The 27,213-nt window shown below is 37.1% G+C and overlaps 1 protein-coding gene across 9 annotated transcripts in view; it reads right to left on the reverse strand.

The window, feature by feature from the left end:
* rapgef2b (Rap guanine nucleotide exchange factor 2b) overlaps positions 1–27,213 on the reverse strand; it is a 120,339-nt gene that overhangs the window by 40,871 nt on the left and 52,255 nt on the right. For 6 of the 9 annotated variants that reach the window (XM_051918343.1, XM_051918341.1, XM_051918337.1 and 3 more), the window contains exons 5-7: positions 20,041–20,116; positions 17,428–17,595; positions 10,844–10,861 (exon numbers count right to left, since the gene is read on the reverse strand). In XM_051918343.1, the coding sequence (XP_051774303.1) occupies positions 10,844–10,861; positions 17,428–17,595; positions 20,041–20,116 (262 nt within the window). Of the gene's footprint in view, positions 1–10,843; positions 10,862–17,427; positions 17,596–20,040; positions 20,117–24,146; positions 24,399–27,213 lie in introns of those variants that run through there. The other 3 variants (XM_051918338.1, XM_051918340.1, XM_051918344.1) reach the window with 2 other exon arrangements.

The following is a 27,213-nucleotide window of genomic DNA, read 5'->3' on the forward strand; positions in this document are numbered from 1 at the left end:
CTCTTTCTGTCAGTCAAAATAAAAACATAGGCTACAATAAATGTTATCATTCAATCAATCAGTCATCTGTCCATTTGATATAAAGCGCTTATTATTTCACAGAGAGGTGAGCTGTGATATCTAGCTGTGCCCTGGACTGACACTATATGATAATTAGAATTTGAATAACAAAGAAAAATATGAACAATGCATGCAAGCAGGGCAATAGGCCAACAGACAGCCAATCAGATGACTTATGCAAATTTCCATTTGCTAATGTCTGACACATTTTATATTATAAAACTACTATGTATAAATAAGTCTTGACAGAAAGGCAATGCGGTGTAAATAAAAATATATAAATAATAGGAAATAAAAATAATCTTTATAAATCCATAAACTATTAATTAAAAAATTAAAGGAATATATTTTTATTAAAATGTGTGTTGTTAATGGTTGCATCAAAGGCTTCATGTCAATTTAATACAATGAAATGCCAATTATATGTGATAAAACTGTGAAGGCTTTTAGCGTTTATGCTTAGACATAAGCATTTCACTACCGTATCAAATAGAAACAGCCAGCTTGCATGTTTATCGTCTGTGCTTACAAAAGCAACGTAGGCGTGAAGATACAGATAGGCATTAGCGAGTGAAATTTTGGACGGCTTCCAGATATGCACAGGGACCAAAACAACCCCCCCCCCCATACCCCCCACCAATGACATCATCCCCGATGATGTAATGCCTGACAAAAACAAGCTCAGGTGCTGCCACGTCCCGTCGTTAGAGTAACCACCAATCATCATAGGAAAACCGAGCGTCATTACGTCACCGCGGTAACAGGGTCACATCAAGGGACGGCTCAGCATCACCCAGAGCACATTTCAGGAACAATAGATGCTCATTATGGAAAGCTTGAGATCGGGTCAAGAAGCCTCCGCTTCATATGAAACAACAAAGACCACAAAGACAGAAGAAATCTGTTTGAGCAAATAGATTTTTAGATTAAGGTACATTATAATCCAGCTGTTATGTTTAGTGCACAATGGATGTGGCTGATGCATAAACAGATATCTAGAGATCAAAGTGGCGCACAATACTACACATTTGTTTAAACCGTATTATACCATAATACTATACAAATAATAATAATTAAAATTCAGTAAAAAACAAAACAAAACAAAAAAACCTAAAACTAAAACATTTGCAACCTGAAAAAAATCATAATACAAAAGTTTAAGTATATATATGTGTGTGTGTGTGTGTGTGTGTGTGTGTGTGTGTGTGTGTGTGTGTGTGTGTGTGTGTGTGTGTGTGTGCGTGTGTGTGTGTGTATATGCTCTTTGAAGATAAGAATAACCGATAAAAATTGGTAATAAAAAACAACAACAACAAAACACATTATCCATTAAAAAGCAGTCAACAGACTTTGGAGATAACACAATTGAGCTGATGCTGATAATTTTTCAATGACCAATTATTGGCTGATTAATTGGCTATCACTAGTTATGTCATCCAAGTCCCTTAAAACGACAGTAGTTATAGTTTTTCGTCAATAGTACTTTGTTTAGCACAAGGCCAATAAAAGCTCAACACATAAAGATATGCAATAATATGAAACTGTGCTTTTTTTAATGTTATCGATAAAGGTTTTGATCAATGAATCAATCCATGAAAAAGGAAAACCAAGCTGTTTAGAGAAGTGATGATGTAGGCAAAATATGTCATGCTTCTTACAAAGCTCTGAGAGGCATTTCAGAATACAAATTGAGATATTAGTTCCTTTAGAAAAGCTACTGTTATCCCTCTACTGCTGAAAACAGCACAACTGTCAAAGATCCCTCCAGCCTATACTCAAGGGAGTCGGATGCAGAGGAAATGAGAGGAAGTGGGAGAGAGAGAGAAAGACAGACACATACACACACACACACACACACACACACACACACACAGACAGAGAGAGAGAGAGAGAGAGAGAGAGAGAGAGAGAGAGACAGACAGATAGGATTAACATCGACTGAAGCTCTTCCGGATCATTCCTTTCATGCCAAACCTTTTCAAAATTTGAGTACAGTAAGGCTAGTCTGCACTCATTTTTCAAAAAGATGGGCCACAGCTAAAACGAAGAAAGCTTCTTGCAACTGTGACAGGCAAATGCAAACTCTCATTTTGTACTGACATCTAATATATTTAAAGCTGCAGTCTGTAACTTTGGGTTAAAAATGATCCAAAAATCAATTTTTGAGCAAGTACATAACCAGCCAGAGTTCAAAACTATCTCCTTACCTTAGCCTGATTCACAATGGTAAGCTTGTAATAATGTTTTATAAAAAAATAAATAAAAAAAAAATCGGTACTGGTGGGTTTCCGCAGCAAATTCGAGCATGCAGCCGTTCGTCTTTGCGTCATTACGTCACGTCCGTTTACATAAAGAAGGAGTCCCAGCCAGTAGGCTATATGGCATGTGGAGGATGCTGCTGGTAACAAATCATTTATAGCCTTTTCTGACAGCAGCTGCAATAATTAAACTTATCATTTTGATGGCGGATTGTAATCCAGAAAGGTCCAAATGACAGTCATAAGTGACAACTGGAGATTATCCCTTAGTCAAAAGCAAAAGACTTTGGACTGTGGAGTGGCTACAGAAATTGAAATCTACAGGTAACGCTAATACACACTAAATACACAGTCATGCAATGCTGATGTTTTTAACATTAACAATTTGAGAACAAAGTATAACAATAATAATAATAATTTGCACGGTTTGACATGATCCGAGCTAAGCGATCGTTGGATTTAATCACTATTGTCAGCACAATTTACTGTAATGCTTTTACAATAAATTGTGGCAAAAGTGGCAGACATGTTACTTACTTGTTCAGATGACATTTTCTGGTGAAAATTCTTATTTTGGTCATACTTTCAAGACGTAGAATCTGTGATTCCGAAGTACAGTATCCACACCGGTGTGGTGACTGACAGCAAACATTAGATTCATCCACGCTGAGGAGCCGTGCCGATGCACAACCCACATAAAAAATATAATTCCGCAAATAACTGCAATTACAGGTTTAAAACAGAGATGGCAACAAAGAGGCAAAAACTTCCAGACTGCAGCTTTAAGTATAATATCTGCAAATGAATAGAGCTGTGTAGTAATGATGGTAAAAATGTGTTGCTTATACTGTGGTAGTTATAATTATAGGGCTACAGTGGGTTATATTTGACCATGGTAAATAAACATGAAGAAAAATACAAAGCAAAATGTGTTCCAAACAAGAGGTAGAACTTGCTAATCTTGAAGAGAATCCTGTTTTTTGATATGCATCCATTAAATTACCCCCAAAAAATCTAAGATAATACCATCAGTAAACTATTTAATTTGAAGGTTTATCCGAAGGTGATAAACCATCATAATGTAAACCATAATATATACTCAATAATTATATTGCAATATAAATATCATTTTTATGATATAAAATTAATTATACTGTGATATAAGACACAGTCCAACTAATAACTCAATGAACCTGTTTCATTACATTCAAATGTCTATAGTAATATAAGAGTAATTTTCTAAATGACTTGCACAGTAATTAACATGCAGTGTTAGGGCTGGTTAAGATCGTAGACAGAGAACACTGCATGCATAACAATAAGGACCACTGCCTTTATACTACGAGAAGGATAGCAACTTCAAATGACCTTTATAATAAACCAAGAATTGACATGCATTAACAATGGGTTAAAGGGGGTTGGTTAGGCAGGACAAAGTGGTTCCAAACAGTAATGATTAATTAATGTTCATTTTCACAATATACAACGCTTCAATCCATTTTGAACATAATGAACATTTGTTCCATAATGAACATTTTAGAGAACATAACCCATAATTTGTTTTATACTCCTAGTAGGTGTAATGCCTACAGTTAACTTTTTACTTTTTTTTTGACATTCAAAAAAAAAAAAACATTCAAATGTTTTTACAAGTTGTTGCATCCCAATTAGGCAGTGCCAAAAAGGCATGTTGTGTTTTTTTTCTCTCTTAGTATGTGGCTAAGAATATCTGATGTCTTGGGGGGATATGTTTAGCATGGGACTAATTAAAGATCAATGCTATAGACAACATAGGTGTTCAATCCTGTGGAGGAAGAGAAAGTGCCTCGGCTTGCTCATAAGAGATGCTTGATTCTTACACCGCCTGACAAAGTTCAAAGTGTCTATGAGGGCACTTCCAATCCTAAACACTTCCTGTCAAAACACAGATGCAGGAAGAGGATTTCCTACTAGAGCGAGAGAGCTTAAGTGAATTTCTTAAGGAAAGAAAGGCAGGAGGAAGAGTTGCTGGTCTAAAAACAATGGTGAAGTGAAATGTGGCGTTCTGGTAATCATGGAGGCCATGAAGGGTCAATGTAACAGTACCCAAAGGAGGAAGTGTGTTTTTCCCCTCTTCCAGAAGTAAAGCAACTGCATTCTGATGAGTGATTACAACAACATGCACACATCAAAACTATGGCACACATACGAATTATTCATATTTTCTGTATACATAATGGGACCATTTTAAATAAAACACTAGGAGAATCTGGGCTTATCAAAATAATAAATTACTGTAAGCATGTGTCAACATAAAATATATATTAAAGGGATAGTTTCACCCAAAAATGAAAATTCTGTCATTAATTACTCACCCTCATGTCGTTCCAAACCCATAAGACTTTTGTTCATCTTCGGAACACAAATCAAGATCTTTTTGATGAAATCTGAGAGCTTTCTGTCCCTCCATAGACAGCCTACGCAATTAAAACTTTGACGCTTCAAAAAGTTCATAAAGAGATTGGAAAACTAATACATTTGAATTGAGTGGTTTAGTAAGATCAACCGAACCTAAATGACGTGCAAGATCAAACCTCTTCATGCAAACGTGCCGCGTAACCAATGAGGTCCATTCTTGCGTTATGCAGCACATTTGAGCTTCGGGAAAAGAGGTTTGTTTTCGCATGTCATTCAGGTACAGTTGAGCTTTTGTTTATGTTCGCTGATCAATGTTTATATGTGAGTAAAAGCCTAAATTAAATCTGTTCATCATAAAAAGTGATCAAGTCTCTTCAGAAAATTTGGACTCAATTCATATGGATTAGTTGTCCAATGTCTTTATTTACTTTTTGAAGCGTCAAAGTTTTAATTCCGTAGGCTGTCTATGGAAGGACAGAAGGCTCTCAGATTTCATCAAAAAGATCTTCATTTGTGTTCCGAAGATGAACAAAAGTCTTACAGGTTTGGAATGACATGAGGGTGAATAATTAATGACAGAATTTTCATTTTTGGGTGAACTATCCCTTTAAAAGAAAACAAAAATGAGTTTGATGCATCATAATTAGGTGAGAATCATAAGGAATAAATGATTCCTTAGATTTGATTCAATTAACGGTTAGTCATTTAACGAAGGTACTCTCCCATTGCATGCCAAAATCGGTTCTTACAACACATTAAAAAACACCACTAAGTATCCTTTACAAAAACAAAACTCAGTTCAAAATATGTATCTTTAAAGGGTCCTTTTAAATGCAAATGAGCTGCTGCTCCTGTTCAGCTTTCCAAAAGAGGGCAGAGATTTAACAGCTCGCGCTTCGGCTGCTCAACAACAACAAAGCTGGAGAATCTCACGCAGTCAAAATGATGATTGTCAGTAACGGTGTTCAGCCTTGCATTGTTCAAAACCGAGTCGGACACTGATGGAAAGACTCAGGAAGAAGTTACAACTTATAGAATGCATCTGGACATTTCTGAATGGCTAGTGGATAAATTTATGTACTTGCTGTGGAATTGGTTCAACTCATCAACTAGAATGTGCCGTCAAGTTAATCTTTTGTGCAAATCCTGCATTGAATTGACCCTCGTTTGTGAAGCAGTCCAGCGTAAAATGAAGGCGGCATGGTAATAAAAATCTAATACAACAATTCTTCCTGTTCTCTAAAGCAGCCCAACATGGCCTCACCCCCTTTGTTTTGTGTTCTCGGAGGCAGGGTTTATGTAATTTGTAGGGTTAGTGATGTCACTAACCCAGAAAGAAGCTCATTGTAGTCCATACCAGCCATTTGTTGTAGTCCTTAAACAGCGAATTCTTTAAAAGATAATATCTCCCTTTGCATTGAACTTTTGAGTGTCGTAACTTTGCAGACGTTGTTTATGCTCTAACAGCAACATTACACACTAACTAAAGTTAAAAAAGTGAAATCATAAAATCAACCACCCCTTTAATTATAAGTTTGCTACATGAACAACCAGTAAAGCTGCTTTTAGTCTTACAAAGCTTGCATACACAAAGCACAGTAACAAATCTCAAATGATTTCAAGTTAAAAATGATGAAAGGCATGATGTGCAGTTCAGTTTGTAGGTAAAGAATCACCACAATTCAGCGAGTCTTATAGGCCACGTACACACTGTAAGTTTCAGGAGTGACAACTGCATTTAAATGCGGGAGCGAATCCCCTAAATTATTGTTACGGTTGTAGAATGCGGTTGTCACTCTTCCGTATTTTACTGAACTGTGTGTGTACACAACGCGATTAAGCATTAAAAGATGAACTGACAACCGCGGTGTGTTAACTGCAGTGTACGTGGTCATAGACCGATTCAAACCGATAACTCATGAGTTTGAGACTGATTTGTTAGCCTTTTTGATCAACTCAAATCTAAATATCTAAATATGAATCAGTACTTGATTCACAAGAACTGATTCATATCATAAGACATAACAGGGCAAAGTTGAAGCTGTTTGCTCTGGAGAAAGAAAGTTTCAGGTTTAAAAGTTAAAGCGCAAACCTGAAAGGTCGCTGGATGGGACAGTGGTTTAACGGTCAACCTCTATTACCATGTATGCATGGTAATCTACAACAAAACCGCTGAAGACTGACTATGAGTGTCAGAGAGAAAAGATGGATGAAAAGACAGCAAGATCAAAGGACAAAGACTGCAAGGTTTCTGCAAGGTACATTGCTCCTGGCTGATAGCTGTCCATCTGGACCGGACGCCCCGCTGTTATCATTTGAAACGTCCGTGTGGCTTAAACCATCAGCTCTATCATAACTGTCATAACAGCTATGACGGAGCTGGTGTCATAACTGTCAACTGTCATTTATGCTAATGCACAGTTCAGCAGGACTGAAATACAAATAATTTTCATGTTGTGCTGCAAATATGGAGAAAAAAGCATGTTTATTGATATTTCTCCACAGCAATACATTTGTGACAGTATAAAACCCTTAGGACCATAACAGATACAACCTGTGTTCTATATTCCAAGTCTTCTGAAGCCATACGATAGCTTTGAATGTTTGTGTGTGTTTATAGTGGTATAAATCTTTTTAAGTGCAGGCCTTTTGTGTCTCTGTGCCGCCGTATACTGCAGCAGCAGCAGCCATCACTGAGGACAGCACTAAAAATAGAGCAGACTCTTCACAAGAACACCTGACAAGACTCCCTCTCTCACTCTTTTCCACTCTCTAACACACACGATCACACTTTCCATCTCCCAATCGCTTTGCTTCACTCCTCACTGAATCTAATTACGGCAAAACAAGTATCAGCTCAGCGGCGGCAAAATCTACCCATCAGCAGCCCTCATCAGGCCTACGGCGTCAAACAACACGCTAAAACAGACACATATAAACACATTAACACACAAATATCTTACATGCACCCTTGTTTTGTGCTGGAAAAGGGCTGAATCTGTTAGTGAAGTACAAATAAGCCTAGCTACTAAATCCTAAATTGCTGTTGTTGTTTTACATAAATAATGGGACAAACAACACTGGAAAAAATAGTATAATTTTAACTGTAAAATATTGTAAAAATGCTATGGATTTTTTTTTTTATATATGTTAACAGTAAGTTCCCGTACTATATACAGGGAAAAACTAAAAGATTTAACCAGACATTTAATGTAATTTTTACAGTAAAATACAGTTAAATGTACAGTAAAAAAGGCAAATCAAATTATAATTTACAGTAAAAAACTGTAAACTGACATTCCCAGAATTCCCTGTTTGAAAGTATTTAGTTTAAATAATTATGTTTCTTAATAGTTTTTGTTATCAGTTATGTACATTTGGGTTTTATGTTACATCTTCTGTTGTTTAATGAATGTTTATTGCATTATTTTAGTGTCAGTGGATTTAAATTATTATTATTATTATTATTATTATTATTATTTATTTATTTATTTATTTTTTGATAATTTATTGAAAATACAACTGTCATATGGCTAAATAAGTGAAATGTAAAAATAGTAATTTAGCTAAAAGTGATACAATATTTGGCCCAGAGTTTGTTTCATCAGTATATTAGTGTATTTATTAGTAATAGGCCCAATAATATGCAAATGAATGACATATGTCATTCCATTCATTTGCATATTATTGGGCCTATTACTAATAACTCGAGGCTGGTGCTTTATAGTGAGTAAGTCACGGCCGAAGGGGTTGCACTCCACTTCGCGTCGTGCCTAACAACGCCCTTCAGCCGTGACTTATTCACGATACAGCACAGCCTCTCATACCTTATTACTTTTATAAAACGGTTACCACACAATACAAATATTAAAGCCAAAAAATATATGTATCAATGCAACTTTCATGAAGTAAAATCACTAAAAGCCTTCCTTTCACCGGAAAAAATAGTCCCTGACTATGAACAGCAACAGAAGCTACATTATTACGCCATTAGATGGCGGCAAAGACTGTCTTTATGAGTGAGGTCACTCAGTAGTGAAGACTTTTATACTGAAAAGACTGAATTGTTGTGAACACTGAACAAGACGCAACTGACAAATGCTTTGACTAGCGCTGTCAGTCACGGGAAAACCCCTTAACTGTTAAAAGGATAAGATATTGCAGCGGACATTTAAACAGATTTTTTTTTTTTTTTTATTATGAACATAGGACTGACCTGAAGGAAAATGCTAAATCTGAATGCAGGTAATAAACTCGCTCACTCAATCTCTTTCTCACAATACTCTTCTAGTTCTACATAATACAGTAAGCTTCAATGAACAATATCAATTGAGAACAAACAGTTTACGTTGCTAAGAGTGGTTGCTAAGGGTGTTGTATAGTGATATACAGAACTGTTGGGTGAAGCGGTCATAGCCGTGTTTTATCATGAATAAAACACAGCTATTGACCAATCAGAATCAAGGACAGGAACGAACCGTTTTATAAGTTGTCATATGTTATGTTATGTCCGTTTTCACTCCAAAAAAATCACCACAAAAGCTAAACAATACAGAGCCCAAGAAGTGCGCATTAAACTCTCTCTCTCTCTCCATTGCATTATCATCAACATACAGCGAATTACTCAAAACACTTATTACAACTAACAGTAAATAAATACATACAGATCTTATGCCTTTTCGGGGGGTGCTTAATAAACTGACAAACTTTAAATCTGCAAAATATCTCAGAAGAACTGCGTGCTCTCCATTGCCTGTATAGCTCCATAGACGAGAAAACCCGTCAAAATAAGAGTCCCGCCTTAGTAAAGGAGATAGTGCAGATCTAATACATATTTAAACTTACAAAAAATATTAAAATGTATACAAAAACAAATTGGAAGATTAATCACAATAAAGTCTGTTACAATAAAGAAGGATTAATGAGTATAATTTATACAGTGAAGAATATGCAGTGTTATTTTACATTTGTTTACTTTATTTCTGTACCTGAAAACTATTAAACCTACCTAAAAAGCACTGTTTATTTCATATGTATCTTTGTTCTGTTGTCTTTATGTAGGCCTGCTGAATGTTAAATGGATCCAATCCATGTTCATTAAAAATTATATAATGCAGCAGCAATAAACCTGCTAGTATATTTTAATGCAGGTGTTTTTGAACTTTGCTTATTTAAAACATGATCAAAATACTATCTATTTTGATAACAAAATTTCAAATAAGAGAGGAAGTGACAAATATCGGTATCGGTCAATAATTCTTTGTTAAAATCGGTATCGGCCCCCAAAAATCATATAGGTGCATCCCTAATTTTTTCCATAATAAATATCAAATTTAGTAACCGTTCTGGGTCACCGCTTGATGTCCAATGCATGATCTGTGTCCTGAAGTGAAACTAGTTGAGAAACACTAACATAATCGGTTGGTTATGAAAGTGTTACCTTTAACCAGTACATAACTCATTCTGCACCATTTGTGCTACATGAATTATACCTCAAATTGTGCAGCTTGTTAGGGAAAGGTAATACTATTACATGCTTAAATGATCAAAATTATGATTTTCACTGGCCATGAAAACAAGACAGAATGGAAAAAAAAAACAAAAAAAAAAAAAACAAGGAGGGACAGGGACTCAAGCCATATCTAGAGACCAGAACATTAAAGAGACTCTTTTGACTTGGTCCAGTAAGCAACCAACCACTAAGCAGTCACTCAGAACACTCTAGCAACTGCATAGCAACACACTTAAAACCATTCATAGCATATCATAGCATGGCAATGCCCCAGGAACACTAGCAGCAAGTGGAACTCAAAAAAATAAAAATAAAATAAAATAAAATAAATAAATACACACATAAAATTCTAATTTGTCTGACTAGTTATGAGGCAATAATCTCAGTGTGCAACCTGGAAGCTTGCAGTATAGAATCACTCACTTTAAATCATTGTTGGACCAAACATTCATTTGGCAAAATAAATACACATGACACATCTACACAAATAAGCCATATTGCCACGATCACAAGGTCATAAACTCACATATAACCCACACATACATATATAAATCACAGCTATGCAGGAATTGACACACAGAGAAAGAGAAACAGAAACAGTGAATAAATACGATACCTGAGCCTTAACGCATTCCTGCGGAGGAGCCAGTATGAGGAGAAAAGCAGAGAAGAGGAGAGTTATTATCAGCCTGGGTTATTGAGGAGCAGAGCAGGCTCAGAGAAACCCTGTTAAGCACTTTGCAAGTCATACTACGGGAAGAAGAGAGGGACATATCCTTTATAAAAGCTCAGACGCTATCAAAAAACAACAGAGGGTAGTGCACACACACACATACACAGCTGAGAAACATGAGGCGGATGCTGAAATAAAAAGCCACAAAGCTTTTATGTTAAAATGAGGAACTCGGACACTTCAGGTGAACAGAAAGGTGGCTAATTATGCAACCAAATACAATTGATGGGAGATCATTTAGTTATTGAATAACTGAAACGCAATGATCAGCAAAATAAGAGACACAAAAGAAGGAAAAAGCTGGTAGTCATTGACTGAACGAGGGTCTCATGATCATTAAAGACCAGCTGCCCCACAGTTCCAGAGAGGAAGGGAACAAGACAGATTTATAGACAGACAAAATGGTACCCAGTGTAAGTTAAAAACAAGGCAGTCACTGTTCGCTGGGCTTACTGTAAAGTCACTATTGACAGACAAACTAATTTTATGTAAAGATCCAATGAAATGGCTTGACGAGCAGTTTTTTTTTTCCTATTGAAAGGGGAAATTTGGGCAGGGCAGGGTTTATCCATAAAAAAAGTAAAGAAAAAAAGCTTTAGTTTACATCACAGTTTTGAACCATCTTTTAGTACTTGCTACAGTAGATGGTGTTAGAAAAACACTAAATTATACATATGATCTCAAAACTATGAACTAAAAGCCACTAAACTACAATTTTGATTTCATAGGGTGTTTACAGCATAATTGTAAGTGTGATACAAGTGTAAATTCAACAAATACCCTCAGTATTTGGGATAACTTGTGATTTATAAAAAAAAAAAATATATATATAAAATATAATAAAGATAAAATGCAACAAAATATAAAATAAAATGCAATGCAATGCAAAAAAATAAATTTCAGTGCTGTTTTGTGTAATATAAAATAATATAATAAAAATAAAATGCAATAAAATATTAAATAAAATGCAATGCAATGCAATACAATACAATACAAAATAAAATAAGAACTGTATAATAGTGAAAAAACATTGTAAACATCAGGGACTTTCCTGTACGGTGTGGGATAGAATGACTGATATTAATAATAATAATAATAATAATAATAAATAATAACAACAACAACAACAACAACAACGTTACTTAAATGAAAAAGTGTGGGACGTCCACTAACACATCACTGAGATGAATTAACTGTACCTCATATTTTGCCTCCAAGCTGTTTTGAATTATTACACATCTACAAGATGTCTCCAAATACAGTATGACATATCTGAATCATGTCTAGGGCAGAGAGGCTTAGAGACTCGAGTTCAACTGCGCGAGGCAGGCAGCACAGAGTACAATTATTTCACTCTGGGGCCAGAAATTGAATCAAATTAATGCCAGTCAGCAAGTCTCTATAAGGTTACATGAGATACTCAAGGCTGATACATGATGTAATGTTTGGGAAGTGAATTTTCACCTTCGGCTATGTCTGAGTATGGAAATCCCACCGTGGAGGCACTCTCCCAAACTCACAGATTAGCTGGAACGCCCGTCAGCTTAACATCCAGTGCGCTGCAGTCCCTCTTGAAGACACTACTGTGAACTTTCTAAGCCTGCTACCACTGATCTGAGAACAAAAACATGGTCCAAATCTCTTCCCATGGATCATAACAACAAAAAGGGAGCTGTTTGGGGAAAACTGTGCAGCTGAGTAGATACAATGGTGGGAATAATTTTGGTGTCCCGTTCTAATGCATCTCAAGGGAAAAACTATTTAGCTCAATGATGCTTGACGTATTTTGTTGTACCAAACATAACAAGAATTTCCAAACAAGCTGAGGGAACACTGTCTTCTCTCCCATGGGAATGGGAGGAATGCTGGGAATGAACTGCAATAGAATTGGGGGAGAAAATTCAGGAATGTGTCTACGTGATGGTCCAGCTTTGAACCTCCATGAAACATGTGTGTCAAAAATTCCCAAGATGAATGCCCAAAGCATTATGAAAGCAGAGCCTCACTGTCAAATCTGCTGGAGATTTAGTACAATAAAATACAACCCTGTTTTCTTTCTCTTAACGTGCCAAAAGAAAGACACATAAAAATGCCCCGTTCTCCTTACAACCTCACCATGGCATCCATCCTTTAAAATTACTATGAAATCAAAACTGACCCGAATAACTTTCTATATAAATGTTCCTGCTCTTATTGTGAATGATTCATCAGAGCATGTTACTCCAAAGACAAAAAAAAAGGATAAATGTATAAATATAAAAATAAATTTTAAATTATAATAAATGTACGTCTTTGTAATCTGTCATCAAAATAAAATAATATAAATTAAAATAAATCAAGCCATTTTCAAAATCTTGCCAGTACTTAATTTAATGCAATATCATAAAATTAATGTAATATCATAACAGCAAATAATGATACATTTGCAAAAATAAGTAATAGCATTGATATATAATGACATGCTTTTGAGGGTAAACTTACCCTTCAATTAAAAAAAAAAAAAAAAGTGCCAGCCAACAATGTAACGACATTTGTTCCCCATAATCCTGGATGTGTGATCATTTAAAGAATTAAAGGGTTAGTTCACCCAAAAATGAAATTTCTGCCATTAGGTATTCACCCTTATGTCGTTCCAAACCCGTAAGACCCTTAAGTTTATCTCCGGAACACAAATTAAGATATTTTTGATGAAATCCAAGGGGTCTTTTTTAACCGCCAATAGTTTTTTTAACCACCCATCACATGCATGTGTCCTGGTGCTCACATGAACAGCTCGGCCAATACTGAGCCGGCATTCGGAAATGTGTAAGATGAACAAAGGTCTTACGGGTTTGGAACGACATGAGAGTGAGTACTTAATGACAGAAATTTCATTTTTGGGTGAACTAACCCTTTAACTATAGTCTATTGGATATCTGAACCCAATATCTAATCTAAACAAATGTAATGCTGGGCTGGGACAATAAATCATTGAATCGCAAATCCAGAAATGATTCTGGATCGATTTTCCGAATCCATTGCAATTCTCTCTCGATTCTGAGCTTAGTTTTTAACAGCAGATGGCTCTGCATGCTTTACAAAAAGTTCGAAAAGGTTGAAGTGAATTACAAGGGTATTTGCAGTGGGCTTTTTACATTAATCTCGCGCCATAAAAGCATTCTGAGGTGCAAGTACATAGTCGAATGCACGAGCGCTCTTCTTCGTCAACATTTGAGCGTGCGGTTAAAAACTAGCCTCGAGCGCCATCTGCTGTTAAAAACGAAGCTCAGAATTGATTCAAGACAGAATCGCGATGCATTCAGAAAATCTCAGAATTGATCCACGAATCAAGATGAATCGATTTATTCTCCCAGCCCTAAAATGTAAATATGTATACATTTTTTTCCTTTCTCTCTGCTCTGTCTCTTTCCTCTACTCGGCTGGGGCTTGATATTGTATATCACACATACAGATGGTAGCAGTGCAGTGGATTCTCACTTCAGCCTGCCCAGAGCACAGTGGGGATTGAGCGCATAAAACACCAGCACATCTTAAGCCAACACGACATACTGACAGTGGACACATAGGCAGAACACCAGCTAACACCTACAGAGAGACCATATAACAGCCACCACAGCACAAGGAAAATGAGCGACTATAATGGAAACTACAAAAAAGTAAAGTATCTTGCACATATACAGGCACAGTGTGAGTTGCTGCAATTAACATTTAAGAAACTGATGGAACGAACCAAAAGTAAGAGTGAATAGAAGGGCGAGATTTAAAACACAACCAAACAAAGATGCCATTCCGATTTTACTGTCCAAAGAGAGCTGAAGAGAGCTTCTGAAAATTTCACTGCCTGTTTTTACATTTTATAATGAGCTAGCAGCCATTTTAACCTGAACTCTGTTTATTCGATCTGAAACTGAATCTTCTCACCATGGCTTCTAAAGGTAATGTGCTAGTTTGCTTTAGCTTTGGTTTTAAATGATAATTTTCTCTATACTACAATAACTTCTTCTCATCCTCTATTTACTGCCATTATAAAGCTTGGAAGTTCCATTATTTAATATAACTCTGATTGTATTCGTCTGAAAGAAGAAAGTCATATACGCCTAGCATATACACCCTTGGCTTGAGGGTGAGTAAATCATGGGGTAATTTTCATTTTTGGGTGAACTAACCCTTTAAGTTGTTTTTGACACATAATATTAATTTAGGAACAAGATAAAAACAAATAATTGAACACAACCCCATAAGGATGGTGCTGCACTAACTAAATGAACAGATTCTTACAGTAACTGCAGAGCAATGCAAATATATTGGCAGAGCGAAGTTCATAGGAAGGAGACAGAAACCTTGTTCCTTCCACATTTGTAATACGAGGAAAGAGAAGTGGGTATTGTTACCAGAAAATGTGCCGAGAGACTTCCAGTAGACTTCCAGTAAGCTAAAGCTTTACACAATATCCCTGTAGAGTAACTTTTGTGAGAGGAACATTTTGGTGTGCATCTGATGCACTGAACTGGTTATGGTGAAGAAATGTGAGAATGTGTGATCATATTTTGTCACAGCAGTCAAATACATTGAATAAAACCAGTCGACATCATGCATAGACAGAGCAGGGCGGTATGATGGTACAGTATATATCAAGCAACAGTAGAAATTCATCAAGTGGTAGAGATTTTTTTTTTTTGCACCATTTATACACTGTAGATATATTAGCATCATTATTTGCATTATTTACACATGAAAGTGACAAAAAAAAGATGAACATGCACAAATAAGCTATTTTACAGCTTCAAATGGGACTCATTCAGCCAAATTAAGGCCCTGTTTACACTAGTTTTCGTTTTAACACAGCGTTTTAAATTAAAACGATCCTCGTTCATACTGGCATTTCCACTGTGTTTCAGAAAAGATCTCCGTCCACACTGCACAACCGAAAACGCATGTCACATGACCATTTGTGCACACTGGGCATGCGCGTAGTGTAAACAGTAGCCGATTGCTCTAATAATAGCTTGCCTCTTGCGCATGCAGGCAGCTGCAGTGTTATAAAATGCAGAGTTTAACTGCACAATGGCTGCTAAAAAGGACAACAAAGTCAGCAAAGCTTGCAGTTTTGTCTCGATGTTATTGTTGACACGGTCATCGAGGCTGGGCTGTTACAACAGCTCTGGCTGTTATTGTTGTGTTCCAGTAATATGGGCAGCCACACCTTCATTTTCAAAAGTCTGTTTTCATCCGTTTACACTGAAACAACCCTAGAGTTTTCAAACTAAAACGGGGTCTGCAGTAGTGTTGTTAAACGTACTGACCGCGATACCAAGTCGGTACTGAAATTATAAAAATGTGACGCTTTGAGCGCTGTTGAGCAGATTCATAAACATCTCTGATTGGCCTTTGTGTTCTAGTGCTCATCTGTGATTGGCTACAATGATCAACGCACGAGAGCGTTTGAAAGCACACAGAAGTGTTTGAATTTGAAAGCGTTTTAAAAGCAGGAGCATTTGAAAGCAGGCATCTATCAGCCGACCGGTCCGCTGACAGACGGCTGTTTTCAAACACTCCCGTGTGTATCTGTGTAAGCGCTCGGTGAAGAGTATCACTGATGTCTATTTACAACATTTTTTTTGAAGCATTGATCATTGTAACCAATCACAGACATATCTGATGAGCGCGTGAACACCATTGCAAATCAGAGGTGTTTTACGAATCCGCTCAACAGCGCTCAAAGCGTCACATTTTTTAAATTTCAGTACTGACTTGGTATCGCAGTCAGTACTTTTGACAACACTAGTCTGCAGCTTTTCTAAAAGTCTCAGTTTTCGAGGCTCGAAAAATCTGGAGCAGTTTAGATGCCAGGCATAACTGTAGTGAAAGTTATGCGTTATAAAATGAAAACGCACTAGTGTAAACAGGGCCTAAGGCTGTAACATAAGTTTGATAATAGTTTTGATAATAATTTTTTAATAATTTAAGATTTTAACTATTAATTTTAATAGTTTTAGATAATAGTTTTTAATAATCATTTTTTATTGAACTTATTTTTGGTTTGCATCCAAATAACACATTTTATTTTTTTATTTTTTTTAAATTATCCTATATAAATTACTTAATTCAATGGATTATACAAGAAATAAGCATAACAGCATAATTACTTTATAAATATAAACCATTTTTTGTATATATATATATATATATATATATATATATATATATATATATATATATATCAGTACAAATAACTATACTATGATATGTACCACAGTCTAAAATCACTGATGTTGAAACATCAGATTTAGATCATACCGTCCATCCCTATGCATAGAGAGAAAACAAGCATTTGCAATGACACATTTACCAGCATGTAAACAAACAGGAAAGCTAGCCGGACAGGTGAGGAACAGGAACGCCAACAGTCATACTGGGGGAGTGGCAAAGGAGAGGCTGTACAGATAAAGTTAAAGCATACGACTGACCGTATGGTATCCCCGCGCTACGGGCGGCTTGCCGGTAGGATAGGGGTCTACGGTGTCGATGATGGTCTGTCGCTCGCCCTTCTGGTTGATCTTGCGAAACCTTCGGCGGGACTGTCGGTGCGATGCCTGCCGCTGGAAATACTCCTCATTCTCATCCATATAGTCCACCTGCAAACGGAGGAGAGATTTGAGTGAGACTCTCTCTCCTCACCCCCCCTCCCCTCCCCTCCTGCCCCTCTTACTGGCGCTGTGTAAAAATAGCAGTGGGTGTGCGAGCCTGTCTGTGTGTGTGAGTGTGTGTGTGTGTGTGTGTGTGTGTGTGTGTGTGGGCTGAGCCTCAAACGCCTACGTCAAAGAGAGGCGCACAGCAGACAGAAAGGTAGAAAAGGGAGATGTAGTTTCAGAGCAGCAGCTTGCAAGGGTCTTTCAGTGCTGAATTGTGCATGTTATGCACTTTCTATGAAATTAATCTAGAAATGGATTCAAATGGCAATAATTAAACAATGCATATTCCAGATCGAGGTATTTTGTCGGTGTAGCACCAGGAAATGTCATTGAAGTCTGTCCATTGCAGGTCTTTGAATGACAGTCAATGAGTGAGGAATCACCATACATATGATGGATATAAGTTGCATATAAAACGGGCCATCCACTGTGACATTATGCCATAAAAAGTGACATGATTATCCCTCTCCCTTATTTTGCTGCAGCCTCACATTTCACACCCACTCTGCCTTTGGGATTACACATCAAATCTCTCGCTACCGTACCAACCGCTGCTATGGCAACTGCCGGAGAGCGCGAAGCAGTGGGAATATGTTGGGCGGTGTGAGCAAGTGAGAGTGCAGTATCTATATCCTGCCTCGGCCCGTAATTACAGGGCAGCATCGGCCGGTAATAACAGATGAGATACCCAACGAGGTCACAATCAACTGTCGAGGACAGTGGCCATCGCCCCAAATCGGAGATTATGTTTATGCATTTGGCAGATGCTTTTAAAGAGGGGATTCAAACTATATATTTTATCAGTACATGCATTCCCTGGGAATGGAACCGTGACCTTGGTGTTGCTTGCGTAATACTCTATGGGTTGAGTTACATATAAACCATCCAAAAGTTTGGAGTTGGTAAGATTTTTTTTTTAATGTTTTTGAAAGAAGTCTCTTATGCTCATCAAGGCAGCATTTATTTGGGAAAAAAGAAAGAAAGTAAAAACAGTAATGTTGTGTAATGTTATTACGATTTAAAATACCGGTTTTATATTTTAATATATTTTTAAAATATAATTTATTCCCGTGATGGCAAAGCTGAATTTTCAGTGTCACATGATCCTTCAGAAATCATTCTAATATTCTGATTTGGTGCTCAAGAAACACATCTTATTATTATCAATGTTTAAAACAGTTGTGCTGCTCAATATTTTTGTGGGAAAATATTGAGATATTTTTTTCAGAATTCTTTGATGAATATACAGTTCAAAAGAAAAGCATTTTTTGTAACATTATAAATGTCTTTTTTTTTTTTTTTTTTTAAATAATAATAATAATAATAAATCTTACTGACTGCAAAAACTCAACATGAAGAAACATATAGGAGCCCATTGAGTTGTAGTCACATTTCCATGAGCTTAACCAAATCCGAGGCTGTAAATGTAGATAAAGGGAGGGTTTTTCTGTACTTGTGTACATACATCATGAAGTGAATATGGAATATATTAGGGTGCACGAAAGTGCTTGGGTTCCTAAATATAATCATTTTAGGTTTTTTTGGCAAGGCAAGAGCCTCAAATGGATGCCATGTTGAACAAATTGCCATCCATGGGCAATTTGTTTGTGGTAAAATGTAAATAAGATGCTGAATTCAAACCAACCAACATTTATATGCCATTTATGATTAGAGCAGTGGTTCCCAAACTTAACTTTAGTCTGACTCCCCTGATGCAAAATAAAACTAGACCACACAAAACTAAAGTGCTCCCCTTATACAAATATTATTTATAAACAAAAATCTATGTATAATATAGTTGTCACTAAAAATTGTAGGTTGTGTTCAGACAACTTTATTTTCCCCAATCTTGAAATATTGAATACTATGAATATGTATTCATTAAATATTTAAATATTTTTTATAGCTCATGATGGCAAAAAGGCACTGAAATAAAGTACTTAGGATGTTCAAAACCTTGTGAAATCAGACTAATTTTAGGTTCACCTATCCCATGAAGGGGGCATTTACACAAGACATATTTTGTGGTAAAAATGCATAACTTTTCAGAGTGTTTTAGTGTGTAATCTGTCTCAAAGATCAAGCAACATGCTAATTAAAGCTTCAAAATCCTAAAAACATCTAACTTAAGAAAATAAGACCATCTTGGACAGCTGGTTAACCATAGTGACCCATTGCTAAGTAGAACCAGCACATTTTCTTTTGAAAATAGTTTTTAGCTAATTGTTATCAGCCTCTGTAATGTCAAATCTGACCTTGTATGTACCCCTGGGGGAATGAGTAGCACACTGGGGAAAAGCAATGAAACTGCAGTACAAAACTGCAATTATACAGTGTGATTAGTAAGAGTATGAAGTTAAGATGATTATCTGGTCCATGATTACTCACCACAATCATCTCGGATGGCTCCAGAACGATGCACTCGCATCCACGACGTAAACTCCCAGCAGACCTCTTCCCAAAGCTAGAGAAAAAGAACAGGAGAGAGAGGTTATATACCGCTCAAGCAATTATGGAATCCTGAGACTCTGTGGGAATGAAAGCGTGTTTAGAATCTGAGCCAGAGGAGCACATATCCGCAACACTTGTGGCAGTGTTTCTGGCCTAGGCAGTAAGGCTCCACTGGGAAAGAAAGTACGACCAGACTGGAAAAGTCCACCAGATGACATCACGGCCTAATGAAAGAAGTACAGTGCAAAGTGATGGAGCTTGTGAGTAGCAACACAAAAAACTCTATTGAAAATTTAAAAAGGGGACCATGGAAACGTGAGGTGGAGTTCCATGCAGGATTTTTTTAATCATTTGCGTTGAACTTCTGTTGGGTTAAAGGTGCAATGTGTAAAATTTGGGAGGATCTATTGACAGAAATGCAATGTAATATACATAACTATGTTTTCAGTGGTGTATGAAGACCTTACATAATGAACCGTTATGTTTTTATTACCTTAGAATGAGCCATTTATACTGTATCTACATACACCACGGGTCTTCCCTCCATGTCAAGTCATCATTTTGCGCTGTCATGTTTCTACAGCAGTACTAAACGGACAATCACTCTATGTTTAGTCACTATGTTGTTCTTCTAAATCGTTTGTGTTTTTAGAGGCAGCTTGCATCATCGCTGCATTGAATACGCACGAAGAAGTAGTAGTAGTCGTCTGGTTTATTAGAAGCAGAGACCGTTCTTTGTTAGAAGAAAGAAGAAACCTCATTGCTTGACTGGCTAACGTACTCTCTGCTGTCTCAGACGACGACATCTTTGACTTGTGTCAGCCTGACGGCCACCGTAGCATCTCTATTCGAAAGGGAGGGGGGAGCTGCCATTGGTTGCAGTTCGCAACCTCACCACTAGGTTTACACACTGCACCTTTAAAATGCAAATACAGAGACTAGCATTTCCCAATCCCACTTTTTCACACAATCATTTTCTGTCATCACTACACTAAATTAGGGGGGGGGGATAAATAGGGAAAAAGCAAAAATAAACCAAAAGTAAATAAGAAAAAAGGTTAAAAACTAAATAAATAAATAGAAAATGGGCAAAAAATAAAATAAAATAAAAAAATATAAAAGTGGTTAAAGGTGATGTGTGCCACTAGTGGCACCAAACAGAACTGTAATCTGTTTTAAAGTCTGTTTAAAGTGCCCTTATTATGCTTTTTTAAAGGTTCCTAATTTTTTATTGGAGGTCTCCTACAATAGGATCTCATAAAATACACTGCACATCACCTCATTTCTCAAAGAGTGTGAAAACAGTTTTGGAATTGCTGATGACTCAGAATCGATTCTTTCTTTTAGGAGACTTTATTTGTCATGCACTTTGATCTTTAAAACTTTGCAGACCTTTTACATTCACAAATTGCCATATTACACACTGCATGAAAGGCACACCGGGGTAAAAGGTGCATTTGACTTTCTCTTTCTCTTTTAAACCACTAGATGGCACAAAAATTCAGCTCAGCACTTTTCCTAACAACTGTTTTCGATGATGCATGTGGAAATTTGACGAATCCTTAATGCAATTACAGAAGCTAATTTGATCTAATATTTAATGTTTTTTTTAAAATGTTGTGGATTTATGTAGCATATCGATAAAAAAAGGCTAAAGGAACAATAATTAACATGATAATAAATAGCTGGCTGACTTTTCTATTTGTTGAAAAGACATGGTTAGATTCAGATGGTAAATATCACACACACATATTTTTTATAATTACTGTAAAGTTATATTAAATTATTGTGGAATTTATTGAACAAAATAAACAGAAAATAGTACCAACTTCGCTAAAGTGATTGTTTTGAACAAGTATATTAACTTAGACGTTATTAAAATCATTATTTTAACTTAATTAACTTAAAATATTTTGTGCCTTTTGCCCCGCGTGTGGGGTAAAAGGCCCACCTTGCCACCTCATACATTTATAAAATCTTTAAACAAACACTTTTATAATTTATTTTCACAAAAAATCTGTTGCTCCATCAATGTTCAATAAAAACGTTTTTTTTTTTTTCTGCAATCATACACTATGGGAGTAGTTAAAAGCACATTTTTATTAAGGTGTGCCTTTAGCCCCGTTGTACCCTAATATTCAAAAAAGCATAGAGGCATGCTTTAAGCACCCCAACTAGGTCTGATATAAAAACAGTGAGTTTGGGATGGGTCTAGCTATTTGGCTAAACAACAGAAAACAGGTGGGATGCTTGATTGTTTCCAATTCTGTTTGGGATATATTACATAATTCACCTCTCATCTGGTTTGTTAATTTTCCATTAATGCTGCTTACAGGACACTTTTTGCAGCTGAATGAGCTGCCAGGTGACACTCTGGTCCAAAGATGACACACACTTACACACACACATAAGTAGAAAGAGAAACAGCGGCCCAGCTGGGTGAGAGGTCAGCAAAACCTCTACATACACTTCAGAAAACTGTGACTGACAAAGCAAGGCTGATTTTACTATGGAAATACCCAACTACATGAAATATAATACCTTACAATGACAATTTGCATGTTCCTTGTTGTTAAATATTAGTATAACCAAACACAGCACTCACTCAATAGTTTCTATAGTACTCCACTACTCCATACTGGAATACAGCACTTACAGTATAAATGTGCATAAAACCCCTGGTAAACAGCATGACACATTATAATTACATTTAATGAATTATGTCAAAATTTCAACACAAGTGAACACTTGATCCAACATTTGTGTCACAACAAGCCTTTGGGCAATACACTACACTCACTGTTGAATAGCTACTTGTTTATGGGTTACTGTAGAGGCGCAGCTGGCAAATATAGTAACTAGCTAATATAGTTGGACTAACAGGTGGGATTCCCTCTACATACATTGTTCCTCAGCCTAAGACCACACACAATGAGCCCTTTGTGTTGTATTGCTATTTGACTTCCTTTGCAGGCTCCTATCCAAATACAAAACCTCAAGATTTGGTGTTTTCATTAAAAGTTCATGATATACAGTGGGTATAATCTGAAACTACACAGAAAATCAGGGATTCCAAGCCTCATTTAAAACGCAAAATGCAATATGAACAGAAAATGGAATACAGAAGCATTTGTAGATGTTTCTAGATGTATATGGGGGGAAAAAGTGGCCTTGAGCAGAACCAAATGAAAAGAGAAGGGTGGAAAAGCTTGTAAAATTCCAAAGTCTAAAAAGAAATCATTATTCTCAGTAGAAGCCAGAAAAAAGTAAGACAAACTGTAAAAATTATATTAACACCAGACCATTTTTAATAAAGCATATTAACGTCAGCCACCACACCACATTCCTTGGGAATTTAACTCACGAAGAGACGTGATGCCCACCCAGCCGGCCCCCACATTCCATATTACACAACATTCCGGGTGTCTGGAATGTGATTCTGTGACGAACGCAGCAGGCACTCACACACAGCAAAGAACATAGGGGTCTCCAAAGTAAATAAGCCCCTTTTCCATCTCTTCATATTAAGCTGAGCAAAGATTATAGAGCTATTATGCAAGTGCTGTTGGTGGGCAAGTCAGAGAGGAGAAGGGGGGGACATTGGAAGGTTTAAGGACATGCTAAAGTACAGTAGAATGGATAATGCAATAACAGGATTCTACTGCAACGCTTCAGTGAGTGCTAAACAACCTCTCAGATCTGCACTCGCAGACACATGGCAACATAAAGCAACTCTGAACTGTTACTAGATCCGATGCTGGAAGCAAAACACTTGAGGCATGATTAGTAAAGCTTGACACTTGAGGTATGATTACTTCAACCGATATTTTGCATTAGTAAAAATAAAATTAGTTAAAAAAAATAAATAATTATAAAATAATATAATTAAAATGAAATAAAAATGTCCTTTAGACAAGAATTTGATGGAAAGTATGCTTAAAGAAAATATTTACAGACATTTCTTTAAGTAATTTAACCATGCACTTAAATGTACAACAAAATGCACAATATGTTAAAAAAAAAAAAAAAAAAAAATACTATACCTGACGATGAGATAGAGCTGTTACAAAATATATCCAATGAAATCCATAAACAATTCAGACTACTTGAAAATCATGCATTCCGTCCCATACTTCTACCTCAAATGTGTTTTTAATTTCCCTTCTTAATATTCATACACACACGCTGCTACCACACTAAACACAACGTTATTTCGTGAGCGCCACATGATAATCCAACTTCACGTATGCTGCACTGCAAGAACTCTGTTCTGACAGCTCCGTCTACCGCCTTCATCTTACGAGAGCGTGTGTGTTGGGGAATGTGCGTTCTTGAGAGTTAGTGGTGATCGGCTGAAGCCAACATTCTTGCCTGCCTCTTACTTCCTGTGGAGCCAAGAGGGTGGGGCTGACCTCTACCCACAAACAACATGACCTCTCAACCTAAACTCAAGACCTGTAGCCACTTAAGACTTGTGAGACTACACTATCAAGGCAACCCATGGGAAATAGTAAAAAGGAAAAGAAATTTGGATTCATACTCAAATTTGTACAGGTAATAAAAAGGATTATTCATAATCCTGAATAGTCCATAAAACTTACAAATAAAATCACAAAAAGCTAAAATCTGCAAACAAGCCACCAACTACAAACCAAACTAGGTTTGTACAGCTAGGGGATTGTAGCTGGGGAATGGCATGCAAAGATGAGAAATTGTGGCTAAACAACAAATGAGGCATGTTGATGCATGCAGGAAAGCATCGTCTGGGACAGAGTCTCCTATCAGATGTCACAGATAATGTTCTCAAGAAGTAAATGCATATCACTTCAGGGAGGAACGGTAAGGCTTTGAAAGCACTTTTGTAGGAAAACCACCTTGGAGTTTGTTTGTATGTGGTGAACATGCACATATACATACATATATATATATATATATATATACACCGATCAGGCATAACATTATGACCAGTGGGTGGGATATATTAGGCAGCAAGTGAATATTTTGTCTTCAAAGTTGATGTGTTAGAAGCAGGTAAAATGGGCAAGCGTAAGGATTTGCGTGAGATTGACAAGGGCTAAATTGTGATGGCTGGATGACTGGGTCAGAGAATCTCCAAAAATGCAGCTTTCGTAGGGTGTTCCTGGTCTGCAGTGGTCAGTATCTATCAAAAGTTGTCCAAGGAAGGAACAGTGGTGAACCAGCGACAGGGTCATGGGTGGCCATGGCTCATTGATGCACTTGAGAAGCGAAGACTGGCCCGTGTGGTCCGATCCAACAGACGAGCTACTGTAGCTCAAATTGCTCAAGCAGTTAATGCTGGTTCTGATAGAAAGGTGTCAGAATACACAGTGCATCACAGTTTGTTGCGTATGGGGCTGCATAGCTGCAGACCAGTCAGGGTGCCCATGCTGACCCCTGTCCACTGCTGAAAGCGCCAACATTGGGCACATGAACATCAGAACTGGACCACGGAGCAATGGAAGAAGGTGGCCTGGTCTGATGAATCAAGTTTTCTTTTACATCACGTGGATGGCCGGGTGCGTGTGCGTCGCTTACCTGGGGAACACATGGCACCAGGATGCACTATGGGAAGAAGGTAAGCCGACGGAGGCTGTGTGATGCTTTGGGCAATGTTTAATGTTCTTGTTCTTGGGTCCTGCCATCCATGTGGATGTTACTTTGACACATACCACCTACCTAAGCATTGTTGCAGACCATGTACACCCTTTCATGGAAACGGTATTCCCTGGTGGCTGTGGACAACAAGTTTGAGATATTGACTTGGCCTCTAAATTCCCCAGATCTCAATCCAATCGAGCATACGTGGGATGTGCTGAACAAACAAGTCTGGGATCTGCTGCTAACATCTTGGTGCCAGATACCACAGCACACCTTCAGGGGTCTAGTGGAGTCCATGCCTCGACAGGTCAGGGCCGTTTTGGCAGCAAAAGGGGAACCAATACAATATTAGGAAGGTGGTCATAATGTTATGCCAGATCGGTGTATAGAGGTGATTTGGATTAAACCAAGATATTTGACTTTAAATTGTCTCAAAGTACTTTTTTTAAAGTAAAGTATCAGTGTCTTAGCTGCAATTTTTAACAACAAAAACAATTTTAAACTGAATTAGAGATACCAATAACAAAAACGTACAAAAATGCACGAACTTCGCAACCATGACTTCTAAGTTCATGCCAAATACTATTGGAAAAGAATCATTATATTTAAAGTGCTTGGTTTTGTTTAGTCATAGAGCAAAGAAAACAATTTGAAGCACGTCAATACCTTGGTACACAATTATGACAAACATTTGGTAGCATGGAGCATACTGAAGAATCGTAGTACCTCTTCCTAACACCATATCTGTACCATGATAAAACCACAGTAATTTTTTGTAAGGGTAAAAGCCATATCTCAAGGAACTGTGGTTAACAAGGTTTTCCAAGACTTGTGGTCAGGAATAGTTAAGAAAACAATGGACTTACTGAAGGATCAGATTTAACAGAGTTTATAACAATAGAAACTCTTGATGGTTAAGCATGCAATAAGGGCTCAGACTTGTTGCATAAGCACTGGCATGAGTACCAGGTGGTCCTGGCGCTGGCATTTTCAAAGGCCACCTCAAACTCAACTCTGACTTCTGCCACAACTTTGCACACCATTACGCTCTTAATGATGGTAATCGCAGTGCAATTAAACACTTGCATGCTGCATTTGCAGTGAGTGAGAGTTTCAGGTGCAATTAAACTGAAGTGTTACACAAATCTGTCTTTAAAAGAGAGTGATTTTGTTTGGAAAGAAACAGGAAAAAAAATGACGCACATCATGTGCAAAAGGAATCTGATAAGATGTTATTGCATATCTGGTCTGTTTCAGACAAGAATCAGTACACAGGGTTTCTGTGAAGACGGGGGGTGGATGGGAATGGCTATTTGTGAGCGCTATCAAGACAGCGCTAAGAAGAGCACCGCTGTCCTGTTGGTTTTCATTCACTGGATGCGCGAGTCACAGTCTATTACAGGAGTATAACATCACAGCTCTCTCTGTGAAGCCAAATGAGACAGTGAGGGAAAGAGAGACCTGCTTCTCTCATTGCCATGGTGATAAAAT

This window comes from Ctenopharyngodon idella, chromosome 14 (assembly GCF_019924925.1).
Source record: "Ctenopharyngodon idella isolate HZGC_01 chromosome 14, HZGC01, whole genome shotgun sequence".
Classification (NCBI taxonomy): Eukaryota; Metazoa; Chordata; class Actinopteri; order Cypriniformes; family Xenocyprididae; genus Ctenopharyngodon; species Ctenopharyngodon idella.